The 22,430-nt window shown below is 44.1% G+C and overlaps 1 protein-coding gene across 2 annotated transcripts in view; it reads right to left on the reverse strand.

Moving 5' to 3' along the window:
* Positions 1–429: 429 nt before the first annotated feature.
* Positions 430–22,430, reverse strand: part of BARD1 (BRCA1 associated RING domain 1) — a 120,838-nt gene continuing 98,837 nt past the window's right edge. The window contains exons 7-11 of one of the 2 annotated variants that reach the window (XM_040357481.1): positions 21,687–21,798; positions 18,679–18,811; positions 15,922–16,014; positions 3,131–3,231; positions 430–954 (exon numbers count right to left, since the gene is read on the reverse strand). In XM_040357481.1, coding sequence (XP_040213415.1) covers positions 625–954; positions 3,131–3,231; positions 15,922–16,014; positions 18,679–18,811; positions 21,687–21,798 — 769 coding nt within the window. In that variant the 3' untranslated portion in view covers positions 430–624. The remainder of the gene's footprint in view (positions 955–3,130; positions 3,232–15,921; positions 16,015–18,678; positions 18,812–21,686; positions 21,799–22,430) is intronic. The other variant, XM_040357482.1, reaches the window with a different exon arrangement.

Here is a 22,430-nt window from a genome sequence, read left to right on the forward strand (position 1 = left end):
ACAAGAAATGTCTGACCTCTGTGACTGTCAACAGGGGTTTTGCCACCAAGTCATGTTTTGCAAAGGGGTCAAATACTTCTTTCACTTGTTAAAATGCAAATCAATTTATAACTTTTTTGCAATGCGTTTTTTTTAGTTGTTCTTCTGTTTCTCACTGTTAAAATAAACCTACCATTAAAATTATAGACTGATCATTTCTTTGTCAGGGAGAAAAAGCACAAAATCAGCAGGGGCTCAAATACTTTTTTCCCTCTCTGTAGGTTGTCTGTGCTGCGGGGGTGCAGATGCATTATTTATACATTCATGGGTTTAGTAACACTTTGAAATCCCATATTTTGCTTTCACAATTTGCGTTACAAGTTTAAAAAGTGGTACCCTTTGAATTAAAAAAAAAGTTGCATACAGTTAAAAAACTACAAAAAAACAGAATAATCATCAGCTTTCAGTTTTTAACATTATATTCAAATGTTATTGCAGCAGAGTATGCAGTGTCTTTGTTTATTTTGTATTGTATTAAGAATTTACAAAACTGTCAGCAATATGAAAATGCTTCATGTACTGTTGAGGGGAACAGCACATAGGTAGCCAGTTTTATTTGTATCTTGTGTGGGTCTGCCTGGCTTGTTATTGCACAGGGAGCAGCTGAAAGCAGGTAATACAGTCAATAAGCCAATTTGAGGGCGCAAACCAGACCTTCCCTTGGCGTACTATGCGTGGGACATATTTGGAAGTCTTATCATAAATGATATACTGAGTGCAGAACCTTTGATCAGAGTCAGCATCAGCATGGTAAGCTACAGTGTTAATAGTCTGGGTCACATCACTATCAGGCTTTGGTTGGCGATTGAGAATTTGTCCTCCAGCAGCTTTGACCAGCTCCGTCAAGTCTTCCTTTTTATGTTCTTTGAAGGATCCAAGGAAATAAAAATGACATCCATCCAGTAGTTTAGGAAGCTAAGTAAAATACAATAAAAACAAAAAACAAATTACATGAGGCAGGGAACTTATTCATAGCGAGGGGTAGATCTGATATGAGGGGAAGCTCTGCTCATTTTATCATTCAATCACGTGCAAGCTAAGATGCTGTTTCTTATTTTCCTTGCATGTCCCCCTCGGATCTACAGCGACTGCAATTTCAAGTGCACTTTGCAACGTGGATTTGCCTTTAGTAAATAACCCCCATTGTGTTTTTTTCAAAATTGTCGCTCTTTTGTTTATAGCGTAAAAAATAAAAACCGCAAAAGAAAGCTCTATTTGTGGGGGAAAAAAAAGAAGTACATTTTGGGTACAACATTGCACAACTGTCAGTTAAAGTGAGGAAGTGCCGTTTTGCAAAAAACGGCCTGGTCATTGAGCAGCCAAATCTTCCGGGGCTGATGTGGTTAAAGAACCCCAAGAAAAAAAAACACTGATGAAGACAGCTCACCTTTAAAACCAAACTAGCAAAGTAAATCTAAACCAAAAACATCAAACGAATGTAAGGTGGTAAGAGAGCAAAAGATGAACTCCAGGAGATTTTTTTTTTTTTTTAATCTGCTGGCATTAAAGGAGTCCAACAAGGTGTATGCCACTTCCTGGATCTCTGCCTTTGTTCTCAATTTACTGCTTCACTGGGTGTCAATAGCCATCGCTAGACTTCTGGCACTCTGACACCCCAGCTACGGATGGTTGACACAGCAGCTGTAGTATTGTTTGCACTGCCCACATCTCCTCTCACCTTGCCCAATCACAGAACGCTTTGCATTATGTGAACCCATTCAGAAAATCCAAAGTTTCTGTGAATGGACTTGGGAGAGGAGGGTTGGGAAGAGGGACTTCTGTGTAGCAGAGCCTCTCTCTCCTCTTGGAGCAATAGAGTATGGAAAAAGCTATACTATCCACGCTCAATAAACTAGTAAATTGTAAATAAATGTGAGATCTGAAGAAGATCCAGAAGGTGGCATACAACTCCTTGCACTTAAAGTGATTTTTTTTGTTTAAAAATAACAAACATGTTATACTTACCTGGTTTGTGTAATGGTTTTGCAAAGAGCAGCCAAGATCCTCCTCTTCTTGGGCCCCTCCTTTCTGCTGAGTGCCCCCACAGCAAGCAGCTTGCTATGGGGGCACCCGAGCCGAGCTGCTGCTCTGTGTGTCCATTCAGACACGGAGCTGCGTCCCGGCTCGGCCCCCCTCTATCTCCTCATTAGCCTACTCACTTTGACAGCAGCGGGAGCAAATGGCTCCCACTGCTGCCTCTGTCAATGAGGAGGCAGTCGAGGACAGCCGACCCTTTTGCTTAACATCGCTGGATTGAGATTGGGCTCAGGTATGTATTGGGGGGGCTGAGGGTACATGACGTTTTTTTTATGCTAATGAATAGAATGCATTAAGATGGAAAAAAATAAATAAAAATTCTGTCTTTACAACCACTTAGACTCCTTGTATGCCAGCAAATCACTGGCCTACCACAAAAGCATTCAGGCAAGGGTTGTTTTTTTGTTTTTGTTTTAATTTACTGGCTACATTCTTGTTCCAGGTGAATCATTTAATGGGTAATAATACCAGGATCAAGATGGCAGTTTTAAAACGCAGTACGCAAAGGAGCTTCTATACTCAATTGCTTTGGTCACTCTAAAGATGGTGGTCTCAATCTATGAGGCCTTCAAGATTTTTAAGATGGAAGTTTTATTACTTCAATTCCCTGTTCATTCAGTCAAGGGGAGTGTCACAGCTACTGCTGTAATCTCTGCAGTCTAACGGAAAATAAAAAAAATCGAACAGGAGAATGAGACTTCCCAATATTAGCAACAGCAAATAGACAGACCTAAGAACGAAGGGTATATTGCCCAACTCCCTGGAAGCAATAAGGAGCCTGTGGGTTATTCACCAGATTTGTGCTAGGCATTTAATTCCAGACACAAAAGCTGCCCTTGACTTCTGGGAAGCCTTGCTAATATTCCACAAGAAGAATTAAAGGCAAGAATGTAAAAATTTGCATATTCTTACTTGTTTATTACGGAAAACAAATCTTACATTAACAGTGGCCATAATTGGCCCCTTAAAAAATAATTTTATTGCAGCAGAACAAGCTTTTGCTGGTCAAAAAAACCTGAAAATATGAACTTTAATGAGGATAAAAACCATTTACCAGCTGTTCTCGGTTGAGTCGAGCTCTGTGAGGTCCACCCTTTATCTCATGTGCTTCTTCTCCTGGCTCTTGGCCACGTGACTCTAGGCAGGCCTTCACCCCTGAAAAAACACAAAATAAATTGTGCACATGAGCATTAGATGTGGCTTATGAGCTTGATGGTAACGTACAATAATGACAATAATAAAATATCTCAAAACAGAAAAAACACCTTCTTAGTGGCAACAATTAAACAGGAATGCACAACCGTGCAAGCCAGCTTAAAGCGGAGGTTCACCCGTACAATATACTTTTTCCCCTTAGATTGATGCTCGTTTTGTCTAGGGGAATCGGCTAGTTGTTTTAAAATATGAGCTGTACTTACGGTTTACGAGATGCATCCTCTCCGTCGCTTCCGGGTATGGGCTGCGGGACGGGGCGTTCCTATTTTGATTGACAGTCTTCCGAGAGGCTTCCGACGGTCGCATCCATCGCGTCACGATTTTCCGAAAGAAGCCGAACGTCGGTGCGCAGGCGCAGTATAGAGCCGCACCGACGTTCGGCTTCTTTCGGCTACTAGTGACGCGATGGATGCGACCGTCGGAATCCTCTCGGAAGACTGTCAATCAAGAAGCAACGCCCGCTCCTGAAGACCCATACCCGGAAGCGACGGAGAAGATGCATCTCGAAAACGGTAAGTACAGCTCATATTTTAAAAAAACTAGCCGATTCCCCTAGACCATGGGTGCTCAACCTGTGGCTCTCCAGCTGTTGCGGAACTACAATTCCCATGAGGCATTGCAAGCCGCTGACAGGTACAAGCATGTCTCCCAAAGGCTGAGGCATTATGGGAATTGTAGTTTTGCAACAGCTGGAGAGCCACAGGTTGAGCACCCATGCCCTAGACAAAATTAGATTAATGGGTGAACTCCCGCTTTAAAGTGTTACTAAATCCAGGACCCTGCATTCACTATATCTGGTCTCCCACAGTACACAGAAATATAAACTGCTAAATACCTTTTCTCATCAGCAGTTATAGAAGTCTTGTGACTTCTATCAGTGTCTGGTTAGAGCTTGCAGGAAGAGTTTTTATTCTACTCGGACTGTTCTATGAGGCTGCAGGAGCCCTGACCCTCTCTATGGACCGTGCCGATTGGCCCTGTGCTGATCACATGCACCCTACCAAGAAAAAAAACCCCTCTCTAGCAATACATACCAAACTGAGCATGTGCAGAGTGACTCCAAGGTCCTGTCTGATCAGGAGATGGAATGGGGACAGTGGAAGGCAGGGGGGATAAGTGAAGCCAGTATCAAACAGCCTTTTTACACAATATACAGACTGATTTTGCGGTTGTGGGTTTAGTAACACTTAAATTGATACAGAGATGAAAAGTTAACCTAAGAATAAATATTTAATGTAATATCTATTATATACTGCACAGGGAATCAGTAACCCTTTAGTGAACAACCAATGTGGATTTACACCGTAGATTGTTATAAACTTCCCCACTAGTATTTAGATCTATTGCAGCCTTTTTTTTTTATTTAAAAGTGTTCGTGTTTATACGCATTGCAGACTTTCTGTAAAAGCCATGATCACAATACAAAGGTTGGAGCCTCAGCTGACAATTATCAGACTTCACCCAACAAAAACGTGATGCAAAATTGCAGCTTTGCTATAAAAATCTGTCCAATTACTCTGTAGATGTTCCAAAAGAAATAAAGACCAAGACAATATTTCAGACTAAAATATTACCAGCAACAAAGGGTATAAATGATTGACCACATAAAGGGAATAGGCAGCTATGCAATATCCAAATTTCAGCAGGTTTCACAAAGCCTTCTATTCCTTGCACGGACCACCGATTCCTATATAAGACTATGAAAGTCAATGTCCTTAGAACTGGACACTGTTCATTCTAAATTATGTTATACTGTTAACTATTAACACTATGTTATAGGAAGCCTAAACTTTAAAGTGGTTGTAAACCAGAGGTGCCCAACCTTTTGAAGAGCGAGGGCCACTTAAGCGACTTAATAACCAGTCGCGGGCCACAATGAGCGGAGTGGGTGGATGAAAGGTCTGCCTTCACTCTGCAGATACAAAGCGGACACAGACACAGCCCACTCTACTCCATGGGCCCTCTGATCCGATCAGATGGAAGGGGACGGATCCAATTCTGTTTTTATAACAGATCGGATTGGAGGTAGGTGGGTGTACATCTGCCTCTCCGTAGAGGTGAAAGAATGGTCCGATTGGGTCGGACCAACCGTGTGAAAGGGGCCCGAGGCTGCTTTTACACTGATGGTCTGCGGTCTACGAAGTGCACCTGTAGGTTTCCTGTGGGTTAGCTGTACTTTGCCATAGAATTCTATATATCCTGCAGGTGTAGTGCACTTTCCGAAAGGGCACCAAACCACAGGCAATACCAGAAGTCTATGGCTCAGTGCAGGTAAGCCACAGGTGAACTGCGCTATACCTGCGGATCAGTTTGAAAACAGCCCAGTAACCACGGCAGATATCCCCATATATACACTGTGATTTTAGTAATAAACCTACCTTTAATAACAGTATTCCATTCAGGTATTTACGGCTGTTGCTGTCCCAGGCAGAGTGCATTTGGTATCACTCCGCCTATTATAGGAGCCGGCGCTATACAGGAAGCATTGGCTTATGCGGCTCTGCTCTACAGCAGCTTGCTTCCTCTACCACTGGCTTCATTCGCAACACTGATGCTCTCGCATGGCGGGTAGGCGACCTGGGCTTGCCAACCCACCATTCCAGAAGGTCACGGGCCACATCAAAGGGTTCCCAGGCCACTGGTTGGGCACCCTTGTTGTAAACCTTCACATATACCCAGTGAAGTGATTAGCTTTAGATGATACTCCGAGATAAAACAAATCCTCTTGCATAAGTTTTACTCGTTTGTCTGCAGGTTTCTCTTTTTTTACATCCCCTCAAATGTGCCAAATTTAGATAAAACCCTTCATCTGTCAGGAGCACAGAGGATGGAGCTGCAGTTAGAGCTCTTGTACAGTGCGTGAGAGCTGATTGGATGAAAGGACCAAACCCTCCTTCACACACAGTACAGGAACGATGCAGAGATGTGTTGTGAACAGACAAGCTGTGTGCTGGAGCTTCCCTCCCAGTCACCATTTTATCTCATGCGTAGAAATGAGATGCTAAAAGCAGAGGATGGAAGCACCAGAGAGAAATGACACTCAGCGCTTTGGAGCGAGACAAGTAAACACTACAGATATACAATCACTGGCCACTTTACTAGGTACACCTGTTCAATTGCTTGGCAACACAAATTGCTAAACAGCCAATCACATGGCAGCAACTCAATGCATTTGGGCATCTAGACGTGGTGAACATGGTTGTTGGTGCCAGACGGCCTGGTCTGAATATTTAAAAAACTGCTGATCTACTGGGAATGTCACACATAGCCATCTCTTGGGTTTACAGAGAACGGTCCAAAAAAGTGAAAATATCCAGTGAGCGGCAGTTGTGTGGACGAAAATGCCTTGTTGATGTCAAGAGTAGAATGGGCAGGTTCGAGAGGATAGAAAGGCCAAAGTAACTCAAATAATCACTTGTTACAACCAAGGTATGCAGAATACATCTCTGAACGCACAACACATCGAACCTTGAAGCAAATTAGCTCCAGTCAGCTAAGAACAGGAAACTGAGGCTACAATTCACACAGGCTCACCAAAATTGGACAATAGAAGATTGAAAAATTTTACGTAGTCTGATGAGTCTCGATTTTAGCTGCGACATTAAGATGGTAGGGTTAGAATTTGGTGTAAACAACATGAAAGCATGGGATCATCCTGACTTGTATCAACAGTTCAGGCTGGGGGGGTATTTTCTTGGCACACTGTGGGCCCCTTAGTACCCATTGTTTAAAGCAGAGTTCTGCAGAATTTATTTTTTTAAAGTCAGCAGCTACAAATACTGCAGATGCCGACTTTTAATTTTAGGACACTTACCTGTCCAGGGCACCTGTGCTGTCCTCACTCGAAGCCGATCTGTCCCTCGGCTCCCGGGTGGAGATGCTGGTATCTTAAGTAAGTGAATCAGCCTGGTACCCTACTGCGCTGCGTGTCGTGCTGCATGTCCTCATGGGTCCCTGCTGTCTTCTGGGACCTGTGTGTCTCCCAGAAGACAGCGGGGGAGGGGGACAGAGGAGGGGCCAGATGTGGCGTAGATCCCCGTGGAATCTGCGGCGATCTATCGCCGGCTGTGGGAGCAAATACCTGTACAGGACAATGAGTTTACTTTACTCCAAAGTCACCAGATCTCAATCCAATAGAGCACCTTTGGGATGTGTTGGAACAGGAGATTTGCATCATTTATCGGCAGCTGAAAATTCGGCAGCAACTACGTGACCCCATCATGTCAAAATGGACCAAAATCTGAAGAATGTTTCCAACACCTTGTTGAATCTTTGCCATGAAGAATTAAGGCAGATGGGGGTCCAACCAGGTACTAGCAAGGTGCACCTAATTAAGTGGCCAGTGAATGTATGTGCTTTGTTCAGATTTCATGACTGAGGAGTTATACACACTTTTTTTTTTTTATCCAACAAAAAGTTTTTATTGATGAAGATGATAAGGTGGTATACAATTTATGGCATTCAATATTACACAGCAAAACCATGAAAACAATTCTCATCAACCATTCCCAACCGAGCACTGCAGTCACATAGCATTTCTCTCATCCCCCCTAGTATACGTTTCCCCGAGTCATAACATTTATCCCACGTGCGCTCCCAGCAACCTATCCATAACCAGATCCACCGGTGAAAGCCCCGGTGCATCCAGCCACGGAGCCCAGAGGTTTTCAAATTTACGATTGCTTCCCCTATGTTGGTAAATAAGTTTCTCCATACGTAGCATTCCCCCCATCCTATCAATCCACTCCCTTAAAGTCGGAGGGGTCTCAGATTTCCAGTGTATCATAATCAATTTTCTGGCCTGGAACAACGCCCTTTGCACCGCCTCCCTTGTGTACACCTCTTCAACATGTTCCTCCAAAACCCCCAGTAAACCAACTCTGGGGTCCACAGGCATGGATACCCCAAAAACAGAATTAATAGTACTCGTCACCTCAGACCAATACTTGTGCAGTTTGGGACATCTCCACAGGAGGTGTATGAGGTCCCTGTGATCACGTTTGCATCTAGTACACATATCATCCGTTTGCATTCCCATCAATTGTAACCTGCGCGGCGTGTAGTACACCCTAAATATAATGTATAGCTGAGTGAGTCGCTGAGCCACATTCAATGAGCAGGAACTCACCCCCTGGAATATCTCCTCCCATTGTTCTCCATCCAATTGCCCCACGTCCCTCTCCCACTTTTCCCTTACCATGACTGGATGCTGTCCCAAGAAGTATTGTAGCAGGATGGCATAGCATTCAGAGATAAATCCCTTCGAGGACACATCATCTCTCAGGAGACTAAACACCGGAGTCGGCGACAAATGCCACTCAGATGACCTACTCTGGGCCCTCACTGCGTGTTGAAGCTGCATATATTGAAAAAGCATCGAAGACGGTAGCCCATATTCCACCCGCAAATCTGCGAACGGCCTGAGCCTCCCGTGTCTAAATACGTGTTTAATGTGTGTGACCCCATGACTTTTCCACCCACCACCAATCTGTAATTTAGCCAGTTCTGTATAAGTATCATTATGCCATAGGGGGCTGTAGTCAGTGTATCCATCAGCTTGCTGTACATATTTGCATTTGTTCCATATCTTTTGTATAAGATTATACGTGGGGTATTTCTTATTAGGTTTGGCGAAAGCCAGGGCCTCAAGTGCCATGGGGATGGGCCCATCCCCCACCGTGTGTAGCATCAGTGCCCCAGAGGAACCAGCCGGCTCCCTCCCGAAGCACCCCACCAGGTGTTGCAATTGCGCCGCAAGGTAGTACAACCACGGGTTGGGCAACGCCAGCCCGCCGCTGTCCTTGGGTCTCTGGAGATGTTCAAGTTTAATTCTTGGCGTCTTATTCTTCCAGATCAGGGACCGGAAGATAGTGTTCACTATTCTAAAGATTTTTAAAGGGATCACCACCGGGGCGTTGTGGAGACAGTACAGCAGCTGCGGCATTAATATCATCTTTACTAGGTTTATTTTACCCGCCACCGAGATACGGAGATTGTTCCATGACTTAACCCTTTCCCGGAACCTCTGGAGCAGGGGGGATATGTTTAAATGGCTAAAATCCCTGGGGTTGGCCGTTACATAAATCCCGAGGTATTTAAAGGAATTCGTGACCGGTATAGGGCAGGACGATGTCACCGTTTGTGTGGCCTCACCATCTAACAATAGCAGGGCCGACTTCGACCAGTTAATCTGCAGGCCAGAGTACCCCCCGAATCGTGTAATGGTTGCCATGGCATCCCTCAGAGATGCATCAGTATCTCCCAGCATAAGCAAGGTGTCATCTGCATATAGCATCACCTTCTCCTGCAGGGGGCCATAACAAAACCCTACTATACCCGGATTGGCCCTAATCTCCATGGCCAGAGGCTCAATGGCCAATGCGAAGAGGAGAGGGGACAGCGGGCATCCCTGCCTCGTCCCTCTTCCCAACGCGAATCCATGGGACAGACACCCGAAGGCCCTGATAGCCGCCGCCGGACGACTATACAGTAGACGGACCCACGCTATGTATTTCTCTCCAAACCCGAATCGCGCCAACACCTCCCACAAGTAGTTCCAGTCAATGCTGTCAAATGCCTTGGCCGCATCTAAAGACAGCAAGGCCCTGTGTCCTACATTATCCGCGTCAGACTGCATGTTTAGAAACAACCTCCGCAAGTTGATGGCGGTGGACTTATTCGGCATAAACCCCGCCTGATCTCCGTGCACCAGGGACGTTATGACAGTATTTAGTCTCAGTGCCAAGACCTTTGCCAAGATCTTTATATCACATTGCAGCAATGAGATTGGCCTGTAGGACCCTGGTTCAACCGGATCCTTGCCCGGTTTAAGAAGCAAAACAATATTTGCTTTTGCCATGGAGGGCGGAAGTACTCCTTCCCCCAGGGCCGCATTAAACACCCGTAGCAGCCTTGGCAGCAAAACCTCTGCGTGTTGTTTGTAAACCTCAATGGGAATCCCATCCTCCCCCGGTGCCTTACAGTTAGGGAATAGTCCCACCGCCTCCTGAAGTTCCTCCACAGTAATGGGCGCCTCCAACCCCGCCTTCTGCTCTACCGTCAACCTGGGGAACGTCAAGCCACCCAAGTATTGTTCCAAATCAGCCGCCACATAGGCAGTACCAGGGCGGTACAGTTCTTCATAGAACCCCGCCAATTCCTTCATGATAAGTTCGGGTGTACTAACAATGGGCCCTTTTTTGGATTTTATGGCCCCTATAGCTGGAGACCTCTGCTGTGAATTTGCTATACGCGCTAGCATGCGGCCTGTTTTCTCCCCCTCTTCAAAAAACGCTTGCTTAGAGAAAAACCTCTTTTTTTCGGCCCCAGAGGAAAGCACCCGCTCATAAGCAGATTGAGCGGCCTGCCACTCCTCCCTGGCCGAGTCAGAGGGGTCCAGGACAAACTGCCCCTCCAGAGCCTCCACCCTCCCTTCCAGCTCCAACAGAAACGCAGATGAGGCCTTCTTGACCTTGTTGATTTCCGTTACCAAAACCCTTTTCAGGAACAGTTTAAAAGCCTCCCACTGTTGTACACAAGAGCCCTGTGGATCCTGAGCAGTAAAGAACCCCCTCACACTTTCCTCTATGGTCTCAGGAGCATCAAATAATTTTAGCCAAAAGGCATTGAATTTCCAGGGGGCCTTAGGGAGCTCAGTGGGTTGGGAAACCACCAAATGCACGATCAAAGGGGAATGGTCAGATACGCTGCGAGGTCTATACTCCATTTTAGAAACATACTGAAGCATGTGTGCGTTTCCCACCCCCAGGTCAATCCTAGACAGGCTGCCATGTGATTTAGAAAAGCATGAGTATTGCTTAACACCTGGATTCCGCTGCCGCCAGACATCCACCCAGCCCACCTCTTGCAACAACCGCGCCAGGGGGGTACCCCTGGAGAGGGCAGAGGTTCCTACTGCCGGGTGTCTATCCACCGCAGGGTCCAAGCAGCAATTGAAGTCCCCGATCACCAGCAGCGGCACCTCGGGCTTGCCATCCAAATAGGCAATCAGTGCCCGCAGTACCGTCGCCGCAAAAGGGGGGGGCACATACACACATGCAAGAATACACGTCAAATCCCCCAACCTGCAATAGAGAAAAACATATCGCCCCTCCGTGTCAATACTATTATCCAATTCCTGATAGTCCAGGGAGCCATGCACCAAAACACTCACCCCCCTGGAGTAGGAGGTGTGAGTGGAGTGGTACGCTTTAGACACCCAGTTATACCGTAAACAGCAAATAGTGTCCACTGTGAGATGTGTTTCCTGGAAACAAAAAATCCCCGGTAGGAACTTTTTAAGGCACATACGTATCATAGTTCTCTTAAGCGGGGATTGAAGTCCTCTCACATTCCACGACACTATAGGTACCTCTGCCATGTATAAAAAGAAAAGTTAGTGCCAAGCAAATGTACCTCCAGTAGGTCCAAAATCCCCTCAGACCATGTGCCCGGTGCCAAAAACAGTAGAAATAACCACCCGGTCTTCACGCTGCTCATGTTGATTGTTGCAATATTCGCTCTGTAGTACCACCTTTCAAAAAGCTGAAAAAAAAGAAGTAAAAGAAAAAAAAAGCAAAGGGCGCAAACCGCTGCCCAAATCAACTCTGCTGCTCTGGATCCTGCCAACAGGGCAAGACCCGCACAAGGCCTCCCATTCAAACTTCCGAGGCCAGAACAAGTCACGTGTTGTAGATTCGCCATTAAAGATTTCTAAAGCTCTCATCTTGATCTGTAGCAATATATTTTCCCTCAGCCAGAGGTTAACAAGATAAACATATCACACAATTTCTCCAGCCAAACGTGTTGTCCCACTTTCCATATGTGTCTCGGTGCCCCGCTATGGGCCTGGGCATCACTATCCCTCCTCTGCTCCCTCTCGTAGCCGTCGTCTCAGGGGTTGCTCGTTCCGATCTAGCCAGTTAGCTGCGTCTTTAGGGGACTCAAAAAACTGCGCCTGCCCCTCCACTACCACCCGCAGCTTAGCCGGGTATAACATGGCATATGGTAGTTGCAGCTGCCGAAGTCTGCGTTTCACATCAAAGAACTTGGCTCTGCGTCTCTGCACCTCCGCCGAGAAGTCAGGATAAAAGGACACCCTGGCCCCATTATGTTGAATATTAGCCCTTTCTCTTGCCTGGCGCAGCACTGTTTCTCTGTCTCTGTAATGCAATAGTTTCGCCAGTATCGGCCTGGGTGGCCCCCCCGGCTGGGGAGGGCGAGCCGGCACTCGGTGAGCACGTTCCACTGCAAATAGGGGAGAGAAGGTATTCTTCCCAAAAATGTCCAGCAACCAGCCCTCCACGTAGGCCGTGGGATCTCTCCCCTCCACCTTCTCAGGGAGACCGACAATGCGCACGTTATTTCTTCTAAGGCGATTTTCAAAATCTTCCGCCCTGTCTGTGGCCTCCCTCGCCAGTTGGTATGCGGCCTTGACCTCTCGCTCTATGGGGGTCAGGCGGTCCTCTACCTCGCTCACCCTGCTCTCCACGGCCGTGGTGCGCTCCCTCATTTTCTGAAAGTCCTGTCTCATTAATGACAATTCTTCCCTGACGGTGTTTACGGAGGCATTGCCCAGGTTAACAGCCCTTAATATGTCAGCCAGTGTGGGTTGGGTAGCCCCAGGTGTATCATTATCCCCTGAGCTCTGGGCCCCCGGGTCAGGCAGATCAGTCTCCTCTTCTCCACTATGCTCGGCAAAGATGGCCGCCAAGGCCTGTGTATCATGCCTGTCAGAGTCAGTGTGCCCAGGGCGTCCACCACTATCAGCCCCCGCCAGTCCGTTTAACTTCTGAGTGAAGTATAGCATGTCTCTAGGTGCTTCCTTACCCTGAGACTTCTGCTGCTTCTGCTGCTTGGGTCCGTGCTCCTTCATCCTGTCAGCGCCTCGAGGAGTCCCCTTCACAGAGAGCGCGGCGGCGCCATCTTGGATTTCGGGACCTGGCTCAGAAAGTACTTTTCTGACCATTCCCCTCGTGCAGAGAGCTGGCGGAGGTTCCCCCGAGGTCCCGGGATCAGCTGGGGTCAGCATATAACCGTTACCGGTCCGTAGTGTGGCTGAGGGAGGATCGGTACCGGATCGAGGTCAGGAGCTGTGAGAGCTACGTCCTCTCACATGCCGTTCCAGGCCACGCCCCCCCGAGTTATACACACTTTAACTTACTTTTTCTGTTTAGTGGAATGATCAGCTAATCTGAACCCTTCTCAAATGCATAGTCTTTTGGTCACGTGTCCAACACTGTAGGAAGGCTGGAGAAGAATTTTCATCTGAAGAGGTAAATATATCAGCCCCATTTTACTTCTTTACGCATTACAGTAGTGTAATGATGTTGCTCTATGGTCCAGCAAGCAGTCAGTTGACCCAGGAAGATGACGCCACCACCTGCCTATGCAGGATGGCAGGAATGTGTGAATTTTAATCATAACTACAAACTTTTTAACAAGTAAAAGTTCACATACATTTCACTTGTGATTTAGCAGTGTGGCTAAAGTTTATATAGTAAAACCCAAACATGTTCTAAACTGTACAAAGTCCTCAAATGACTAACACAGCTTTGTTCTCAACTAGCCTAATGCAGAGAGGAATTTAGTCATTTTGCACAGATGTGCTGGTAGTTAAAGAAGCTCCATTGGTCTTCACTTAGAACTACTTACATTTTCTCAAAGTCATTACAACCTAGCAATGTTTCCTGCAATAATTGGGATCCCCACAGGCAGAGCACTCAGCAGAAAATAGGCTGAGCAGCAAGTACTCCAGCCATTGCACAATGGAAACATATTTCTAGGCATGTTTTAGCTTCAACACCTCTATTGCACCTATACAGAAGGGTCACCAAATAGATTAAAATCCAATGAGCTAGGAAAGAAGAGTAACAATACAACTTTCTCCAAATGTTTGGCAGATTGGAGTCATTTTAAGTAATAATATTTCTTAAAATCTGCCCAGTCCTACATACAGGTGCCTGTTATATCAGGTTTTTGAAAAGCACTACCAGCTATGCAAGGTCGTCGGGTTCAAGGCTTGGGGATTTTGTTCTTATTTCTTTATAACCATCTTACATCTTAAAAATAAATTCAGTAAAAAAATCCATAATATTTCTATTTTGCCGAATACATCTTCAATAACTGGCAAGAGCAAAAATAAGTTAATGCACATTCCTGGCTAAAAGCACAGCTAAAAGCCTGCTGAACCAGGCTGTGAGACTTAATAGAACAGAGTAGAGTTCAAAAGACTGAATCCAAAAGGGTTAATTTACTAACACTGGAGAATGCACAATCTGGTGCAGCTTTACATAGAAACCAATCAGCTTCCAGGTTTTTGTGTCAAAGTTTAATTGAACAAGCCAAAGTTAGAAGCTGATTGGCTACCGTGCACAGTTGCACTAGATTTTTCATTCCCCAGTTTTCGTAAATCACCCCCAATGATTTAGGGTATCAATGTGTCATGTGTTCATTTTACTTGCCTAGAGGTGCTTTTTAATGCAGTTGTTATTCACTACGAAACCACAAGGACAAAATGTTTAACCGTATGAAGCAACCAAAAACAATTTTCTTTCCCATGTTTACATGACACAGACAAATATAAACTATTAGGGCCAGTTCACACCAGACGCAGTTCCGTTCAGTTCCGTGTGCTTTTTTTTCTGCACAAAATGCATGCACATTGTTTTCCATGTATTCCAATGGCTCTAGTTAACCCTAGTTCACATCATGCAGTCAGTTTCTGCACCGGAAACTGACTGCATGGTGTGAACTAGAGCCATTGGAATACATGGAAAACACTGTGCATGCATTTTCTGTGCAGAAAAAATGTACACGAAACTATACGGAACTGCGTCTGGTGTGAACTAGCCCTTACGCTACCTGGGACATTATTCATATACAAAAACTCTGCATTTAAAGCCTTTTTTAATGTCATGCTACATAAAATGTAATAGTGTGTGTGTATATGTATGTATGTTATATATACACACATATACATACACACACACACACACACACACACACACACACACACAGTATCTCACAAAAGTTAGTACACCCCTCACATTTTTGTAAATATTTTATTATATCTTTTCATGTGACAACACTGAAGAAATAACACTTTGCTACAATGTAAAAGTAGTGAGTCTACAGTTTGTATAACAGTGTAAATTTTCTGTCCTCTCAAAATAACTCAACGCACAGCCATTAATGTCTAAACCGCTGGCAACAAAAGAGAGCACACCCCTAAGTGAAAATGTCAAAATTGGGCCCAAAGTGTCAATATTTTGTGTGGCCACCATTATTTTCCAGCACTGCCTTAAACCTCTTGGGTATGGAGTTCACCAGAGCTTTACAGGTTACCACTGAAGTTCTCTTCCGCTCCTCCATGATGACATCATGGAGCTGGTGGATGTTAGAGAACTTGCGCTCCTCAACCTTCCATTTGAGGATGCCCCACAGATGCTCAATAGGGTTTAGGTCTGAAGACATGCTTGGCCAGTCCATCACCTTTACCCTCAGCTTCTTTAGCAGGGCAGTGGTTGTCTTGGTGGTGTGTGCAGCCCAGGGAATGTTGCACAACAGGGTCTGAACAGAAAGAGACATAATGCATGTGTGCCATTAGCTGGCAATACTTCTACAACTTACAAGAATATTGAAGGATCCAGCAGCCGGCTATCATCCCCATCATGCACTTTAAGGTACGGAGCATGGGATCCTCCCCAACAATAAGGTGAGTTACTAAAAGACAAGAGGACAACCATACATTTACAACAAAATCTTATAACTTTTTGATCCTTGCTCGTTGGGGCTTCAACAAATACTATGTGGATACCATAGAAAAAAGAAATTAAACATTAAAAGTAAACATGTTATAAAGCAGGGCAGTTCAAACAGAGCTTATGATGAAATAATAGAAGATTTGTAAGTCTTGAGATACAAGCTGCATAGTTCATATGCAAATCTCTATTACCTGTAGAAGTTGGGCTTGTTCCTGTCACTTCAACAACATAAGGACATCTCTTAATGCAATATGGCAGACTTGAGGACCATCAGAGAGGTTTGGGAGGTGGAATGAAACGATCTACTGATCAGTCTGATGTGTGATATTTATTGTAGCAACCTCAGTTTGAATTCCCCAGGTTTGTGGCAAGTTTAGGGTATCTCTAGACGAGTCAAAACTTACTGTAAATATAATTGAATAGCCTGCATGCACTTTATTTTTTTGATGCAGGAATACCTGTACTGAAGGTTGAAGTGTCCGTCATAGCGTTTTAGTATCTGTAATCAGCAGCCAGTTAGTTGGAGTATGGAAGGATGAATTTCATTTATTTACTGGTGTATTATAAAACTGGGGTGAACTTTTAGCCAATTCAGTTTTCATATATATGTAATAAAAGTATAGTTTTATTTCTTTATTTAATCTTTCTTTATTTTATCAAAAATAGGGGAACAAATATCAAACATTTTATCACATCCATCATATATTTATATATAAAACATTTACATCTACTCTTCCTTCTATCCTAGTACATTTCCATCACCTCAACCGTCTATCATGTTTATACATATACATTCTGTTTTAGTTAATGGTATATATTTCACTTTCCAAAAATACCCTGTACTTTTGGACCGAAGGAGTATTAATTAATATATAAAAAAGAAAAAAGGTGCAATCAGCGCAAAAAAATAATATGTGAATAAAAATCCCCCTCCCTTAATATATGCAAGCTGAACACTGAAGGAAATTCACAAAATACAATGAGATACGTAATATAAAAGATTAGTGCAGTGAAAAAAACTAGTATAATGTGAAGGATTTAGCTGATGCAATAAATGAACGTGAAAAAAACATGGGGGAGGAGCTTTCAGACGTCGCTCGCTGCGGTCCTTTCAGAAACAAACCTTGTGTTTGTATTACATGCTGCCGATTCTGTGGATTTTGGGAGTAGTTTGTGTTTACTCTAATACATTTTTGTATTTAAGAAACAGAGAGCACTTGGATCTCTCCTTTTTTAATTTATGGTGCAACATATGTTGCGGACCATCGAGGAATCTGACATGATATTATGCCATCTGGTGTATTTGCGATTATGATTTCTGCTTGCATGACTACCTGGTAACACAGTAGTCCATGCTTTAAGGTGAGAGTGGCCAATCTTATCAGTGGTGGAGGGCTCACCTATAGTTTGAGATATTTTTTTGGGAGTTTGGAATTTGTTCGTCACACTATTTTGGAGTATTACTTAATGACTTCTCATTATTTTCCTCTTATTTCTTTTTCCTACCCATTCCCTCCCTCTCAAACCCCCCCCTCCTCCCACCACCCCTCCCCCCTCAACAAAAAAAGAAAAAAAAGAAGACAATGGAGGGATTTAATTTCTCTATTTCCTCATGTACAGGGTATAAAAGTATAGTTTATCCTCTAAAAGCGGCAGTAAAGATTTTTTTTATTTAGAGCTACCATTAAGTCTATAATAAAACTTACCTGAAGGTACAGTAAATATCTATTATAAGTGCACCCTTTAGGAGATATTTAATTTAGTAGCAACCGGTGATGTCACTAGCACATGCGCACTGCACACTTTCCATGGATGCCATGCCATCCATTGAGAGAGAGCTGTGCTGCAACCCTGGAAGGAAGGCAGGGCGAAGCCCTGTGAGCGGTGATAGCGCACCACTGGAGGGCATACTAGAACATTATGCTCTCAAAGCGGTAGTAAACCGCCTTTTTTAAAAACCTGCAGGGCAATGTTATAATGTGCTAGCATGCATCTCATACTAGCACATTATGTAAAACGTACCTTAAGACGAAGCCCCCCAGTGGCACGCTGCCACCACTGGCAGGGCTTCCATCTTCACCAGGTCATCCTTTTGGGTTGGCCAGTTAGCCATGCGCCAGTGATGTCCCCAATAAATGTCTGCTAAATAGTGCAGTCGTCCATGGGAGTTTACTCCCACTTTTAGGGTCCATGCACACTCGCTTAAAAAACGTTGCTTCTAGAGGAGTTTTGTGTTCTGCCTGTAGAAGCAGCTCAATGTTATCCTATGTGTCCATGCACATTAGGATGATTACAAGTATATTTTGAGCTCAACGTGTAGAGGGAGGGAAAAAAAAAAAAAAACTTTTGGTCTGCGCTTCCGATTGGAGTTTTCTGGCAAAAAAGCCGAACTCTTGTAGCCTATACAGAACACACATGCTTCTTGTATAAGACAATATCTGCTTATCCTGGTGTTTAGCATTAAATGAGACCCATATTCACTGCTCTTTTGTGGTTTGGCTATATGGCAAGAAATGTTTATCCGAAGATACAGTTCATGAGAAAACATCACCATCTGCCACAATTGGGTCAATACATATTTAAGATTCAAAGCATCATGCTTGCAGACAATGTAGCCACCCACCTGAACTGTTGTAGTTAGAGCAGATTTCTGCCTTTAGAAGTGCAGCAAGCTTGGCAAGATTAGTCTTTTGAGAGGCTGACAGGCCGCTAGCCAAAAGGACAACAGCTTCTTCTCTACATTGGCGTCTGTTCAGCTGTAAAGCACACAATCCAAAGAGACACCATTAAAAATTTACTTGCATTTCAGTTGGTACCACCCAGCTTTAAATCATAAATATTCCATATTTGACATAGTTTTCCCTGCCATTAAAAGCAAAAATACTAAAGTTCTGTTTCCATGTATTTACTGTACAGATTTGCCAGTCACAGGCTGTAACGGTCATATTGCGTACAATTCAGGTGTACTAAATTCATATTTAGGGCTTGTATAAATATCCAATTTGAGTACATGATAATACATTACCAATGCAGTTAAACGTGCAGACTTCTCTTATTGAAGTTAAAGTGGTTGTAAAGCTTTTTTTTGCAATAAAATAAGAAACATGTTTTTACTTACCTGCAGCCCCGATCGTCTTATTCTGGGGTCCCCCGCCGATACTCCAAGCTCATCCTATTCATCAGGTGCCCCCACAGAAAGCAGCTTTTCATGGGGGCACCCTTGTGGGTTCGCTCCCGAATCCCGCTGCTGCGTCCATTGAAACAGACAAGAGGGACTCTGCCCACCCCTAGGTCACAGGATTTGATTGACATCAGTGAGAGCCAATGAAAAAAATCCTCTAAGATTTCTTTCAGGCTAATCTGATCAACCCTTTTTTAAATGTTTTAGGCCAGGTTCACACCTATGCGAATTGAGTGCGGTTTAAACTGCATCTAATTCGCAGGACATTTCAAAATACATTGTTTTCAATGAGGCTGGTTCACATATGTGCGATGCATCCGCACTGCGTATTGCCTCCAAACCGCATGCGGTTTTTATGTCTTGCGGTGCGGCTCAGGTCCGAATTCAGTCCCATTATCTTCTATGGGTACGCAGCTGAATTCGCACATGTGTTCAGTTCTCTGCAGGAATTTCTCTCATTCAGCTCAATACAATTCTCCCCCACTCTCCTCTCACCCGGAACTTCTCCCAGGTCTCCAAATTCGCACCTGATCTGCAGCTAAACCGCAGTTGATCTGCAGAACACCCTCTAGAGAAATTCGCAACGAGAACGCAGCTCCAAAACGCAACGCACTAGTGTGATTCCGGCCTAAAAGAAAATGTTCTGCCTAAAAACACACAAGGTTCCTAGTATCAGTTAACCAGGGAAACCTCCCTTAAACAGGGCCAGGCTGAACAAAGAGCATCAACTTCTGTCCACGTAATGATTAGCCCTGCCATTTCCTGATACTAATTCCTACTACTGTTATTTAAGTGATAAATTCTGGAACCTTAGTAGGCAGTAGATGCGCTGATATTTAAAAATTCAAAATATAGATTGTTGTTACTTTTTTTTCTGATTATGCACTTTAGGTTAATTGAAAAAAAATAAAAAAAATAATAATATTTCATATATTGTTGAAAGCATCCTGCCTTTACAGCAATTTTCCATAAGTGCCTAAAACTTTTGCACAGCCCTGTACCTGTTCCTACCAGAAATTAAGTAAGCTCCTACTTCCCTGTTTAAGTTGACAGCGATTTTTTTTTGCAGCTTGGGGAATGTGCATGTGATGCAGAGAAGTACTGAATACCCAGACATATCTAAAAGAGGGCATAAAGTTATAGGTTCTCTTGTAAAATGAAAAATGCATTGTCCTCCCCTGTTCCTGAGTCTTAACTCTCTGGTAAAGATTTCCCACAGGGTTAACACAGGGATACATTGCTTCTATCTTTTCACATGACCATGTTCAGGCCTGAGTACTGCATCCCAGGAGTAGGCCACATGCTCCTCTATACCTAAAGGGACCAGGTATTGAAGGATGATGCCAACCGAGCAGTGGGAAAAGTCAAGTCAAGGAATTGAGTACAGCTTAGCCCTGTCCCGCTGATGCCTCCTGGCCCTTTAAGAGCTTCAAAATGCTGAGAGGTGGGCATTCGGGTTATGTCACCGCTGTGATTGGTGGTCACAGTAGTCACATTATCTGAATGCTCCCAACCACAAGCATGCACCAGGAGCTTTCTGTTCCCCACCAGTAACTGTGCTGGGAGCGCACAGGACGCACGCTTTCAGCAAAGTGTTTATATAGGGCGACATATATATGGCCTCTCTGCGTTAGAGCCCAACCTCCGAGAGACCACGTATATGCGTATCTTCGGCGGAAAGAGGATAAAGCCCTGTACACACATACCAAAAGTCGCACAGACGACTTTCTGTTCATGTATACTGCTGTAGAAACCAGTAAAACGATCGGCTTCTGTCGAGCAGTCTTGCTGGAAAGCCAGCATTTAATCAGCACGATTTGCAAGTGCAAGTCTATTCTGGCAGCAGGTTGGGAAATGAGAAGTCCCCCGTCTGAATTCAATAGCACAGTGGGAGAGATCTTCATATCACACATTGTTTTTTTGATGCATGGATCTATCAGGTTTTTTTTTTTTTTTTTTTTTTGTTCAACCAACCGGTTGAACAACAACAAAAAAACTGAATGCGTACACCCAGCTTAGAATCATTGTGGCTTTGCGGGAATCAACGTGAAGGCCAACACAGGCATTTTCAAGCATGATAAGGAGCCTGGACTTCAGCACTGTCACTTAAGACCCTTGTGTCAAAAATAGGGGGTGGGGGCGACAATTAGGTGAATCCTTTGCTTTGCCCTGCATGGAGAGAGCACATATAACCTTTAGGCACAGAATATGTACTATGCTGCATGGCATGGCACACACATATAAGTTAGAATTATTATACAGAATTTACAGTATATGGCGCCAACAGTTTGCACAGCACCTTACAATGTAGAGGGGGGACAGTACAATTACAATACAGTAGGAATAAGAGGGCTCTGCTAATGAAGGTTTAAACAAGAAAAAAAAATCCCAATGCAATCCCAAAAGCAATGGCAAAAGTCTCCCACAACCCTGCAGATTTTGTTACTTACGCCAGAGCATGGCAGCTTCACAAGTGGCTCCTTGTTTTTCTGTGCTTGCAGCAAAGCCAACTTTATCGCCTCTGTTTCTGCATAGTCTACAGGCCGCCGACCGAATATATTACTGGTAAAACAAGCACAGATGGGTTTTAAGTAAATACAATATGTGACTGGATTCTTAACTAGGTACATTAGCAGGAATCAAGTTTTATTTGCCGTGTCTTGTTTCTCTGCACGTTGGACTCTCAACACATACACAAAAACATAAGCCTTGGAATTACAGGCAAGACAGATGGACCGCGGGCTGACAGGCTGCTGAATCAAACAAGATATATAAAACACAGAAGCCAAAGTCTATCTCCTCTGACACAAATGTCTTCTGTTTGCTAGTGATACGGCATAAATGCAACAGCCTGCAGGCTTCATGTTTATGGTACCTATCCCATACAAACAGCCATGTGCAATTCTGACATTTCCATTTTTCAATGCATGGCTCGGACAAGATAAACCATAGTATTAGGTATTCCAGAGACCCAACTTGGTATTGGCAAAATAAACTATAATGAAATTCAAATATGAAAAATAAACTAGTTTTATATGCTGGATAAGCTGAAAAATAAAAGCTATTAAAATGAATGTGTGTTCAATTCAACCTACTGAAGTAACTACAGAGCAGAAAAGCAGACACAAGAGGGTTGCTCATGTTAGATCAGCTATTAAGTCCTTAAAAGCTGGACTACAAGGCCATAAGTGCTT

The sequence above is a fragment of the Rana temporaria genome, chromosome 6 (genome assembly GCF_905171775.1).
Source record: "Rana temporaria chromosome 6, aRanTem1.1, whole genome shotgun sequence".
Taxonomy (NCBI): domain Eukaryota; kingdom Metazoa; phylum Chordata; class Amphibia; order Anura; family Ranidae; genus Rana; species Rana temporaria.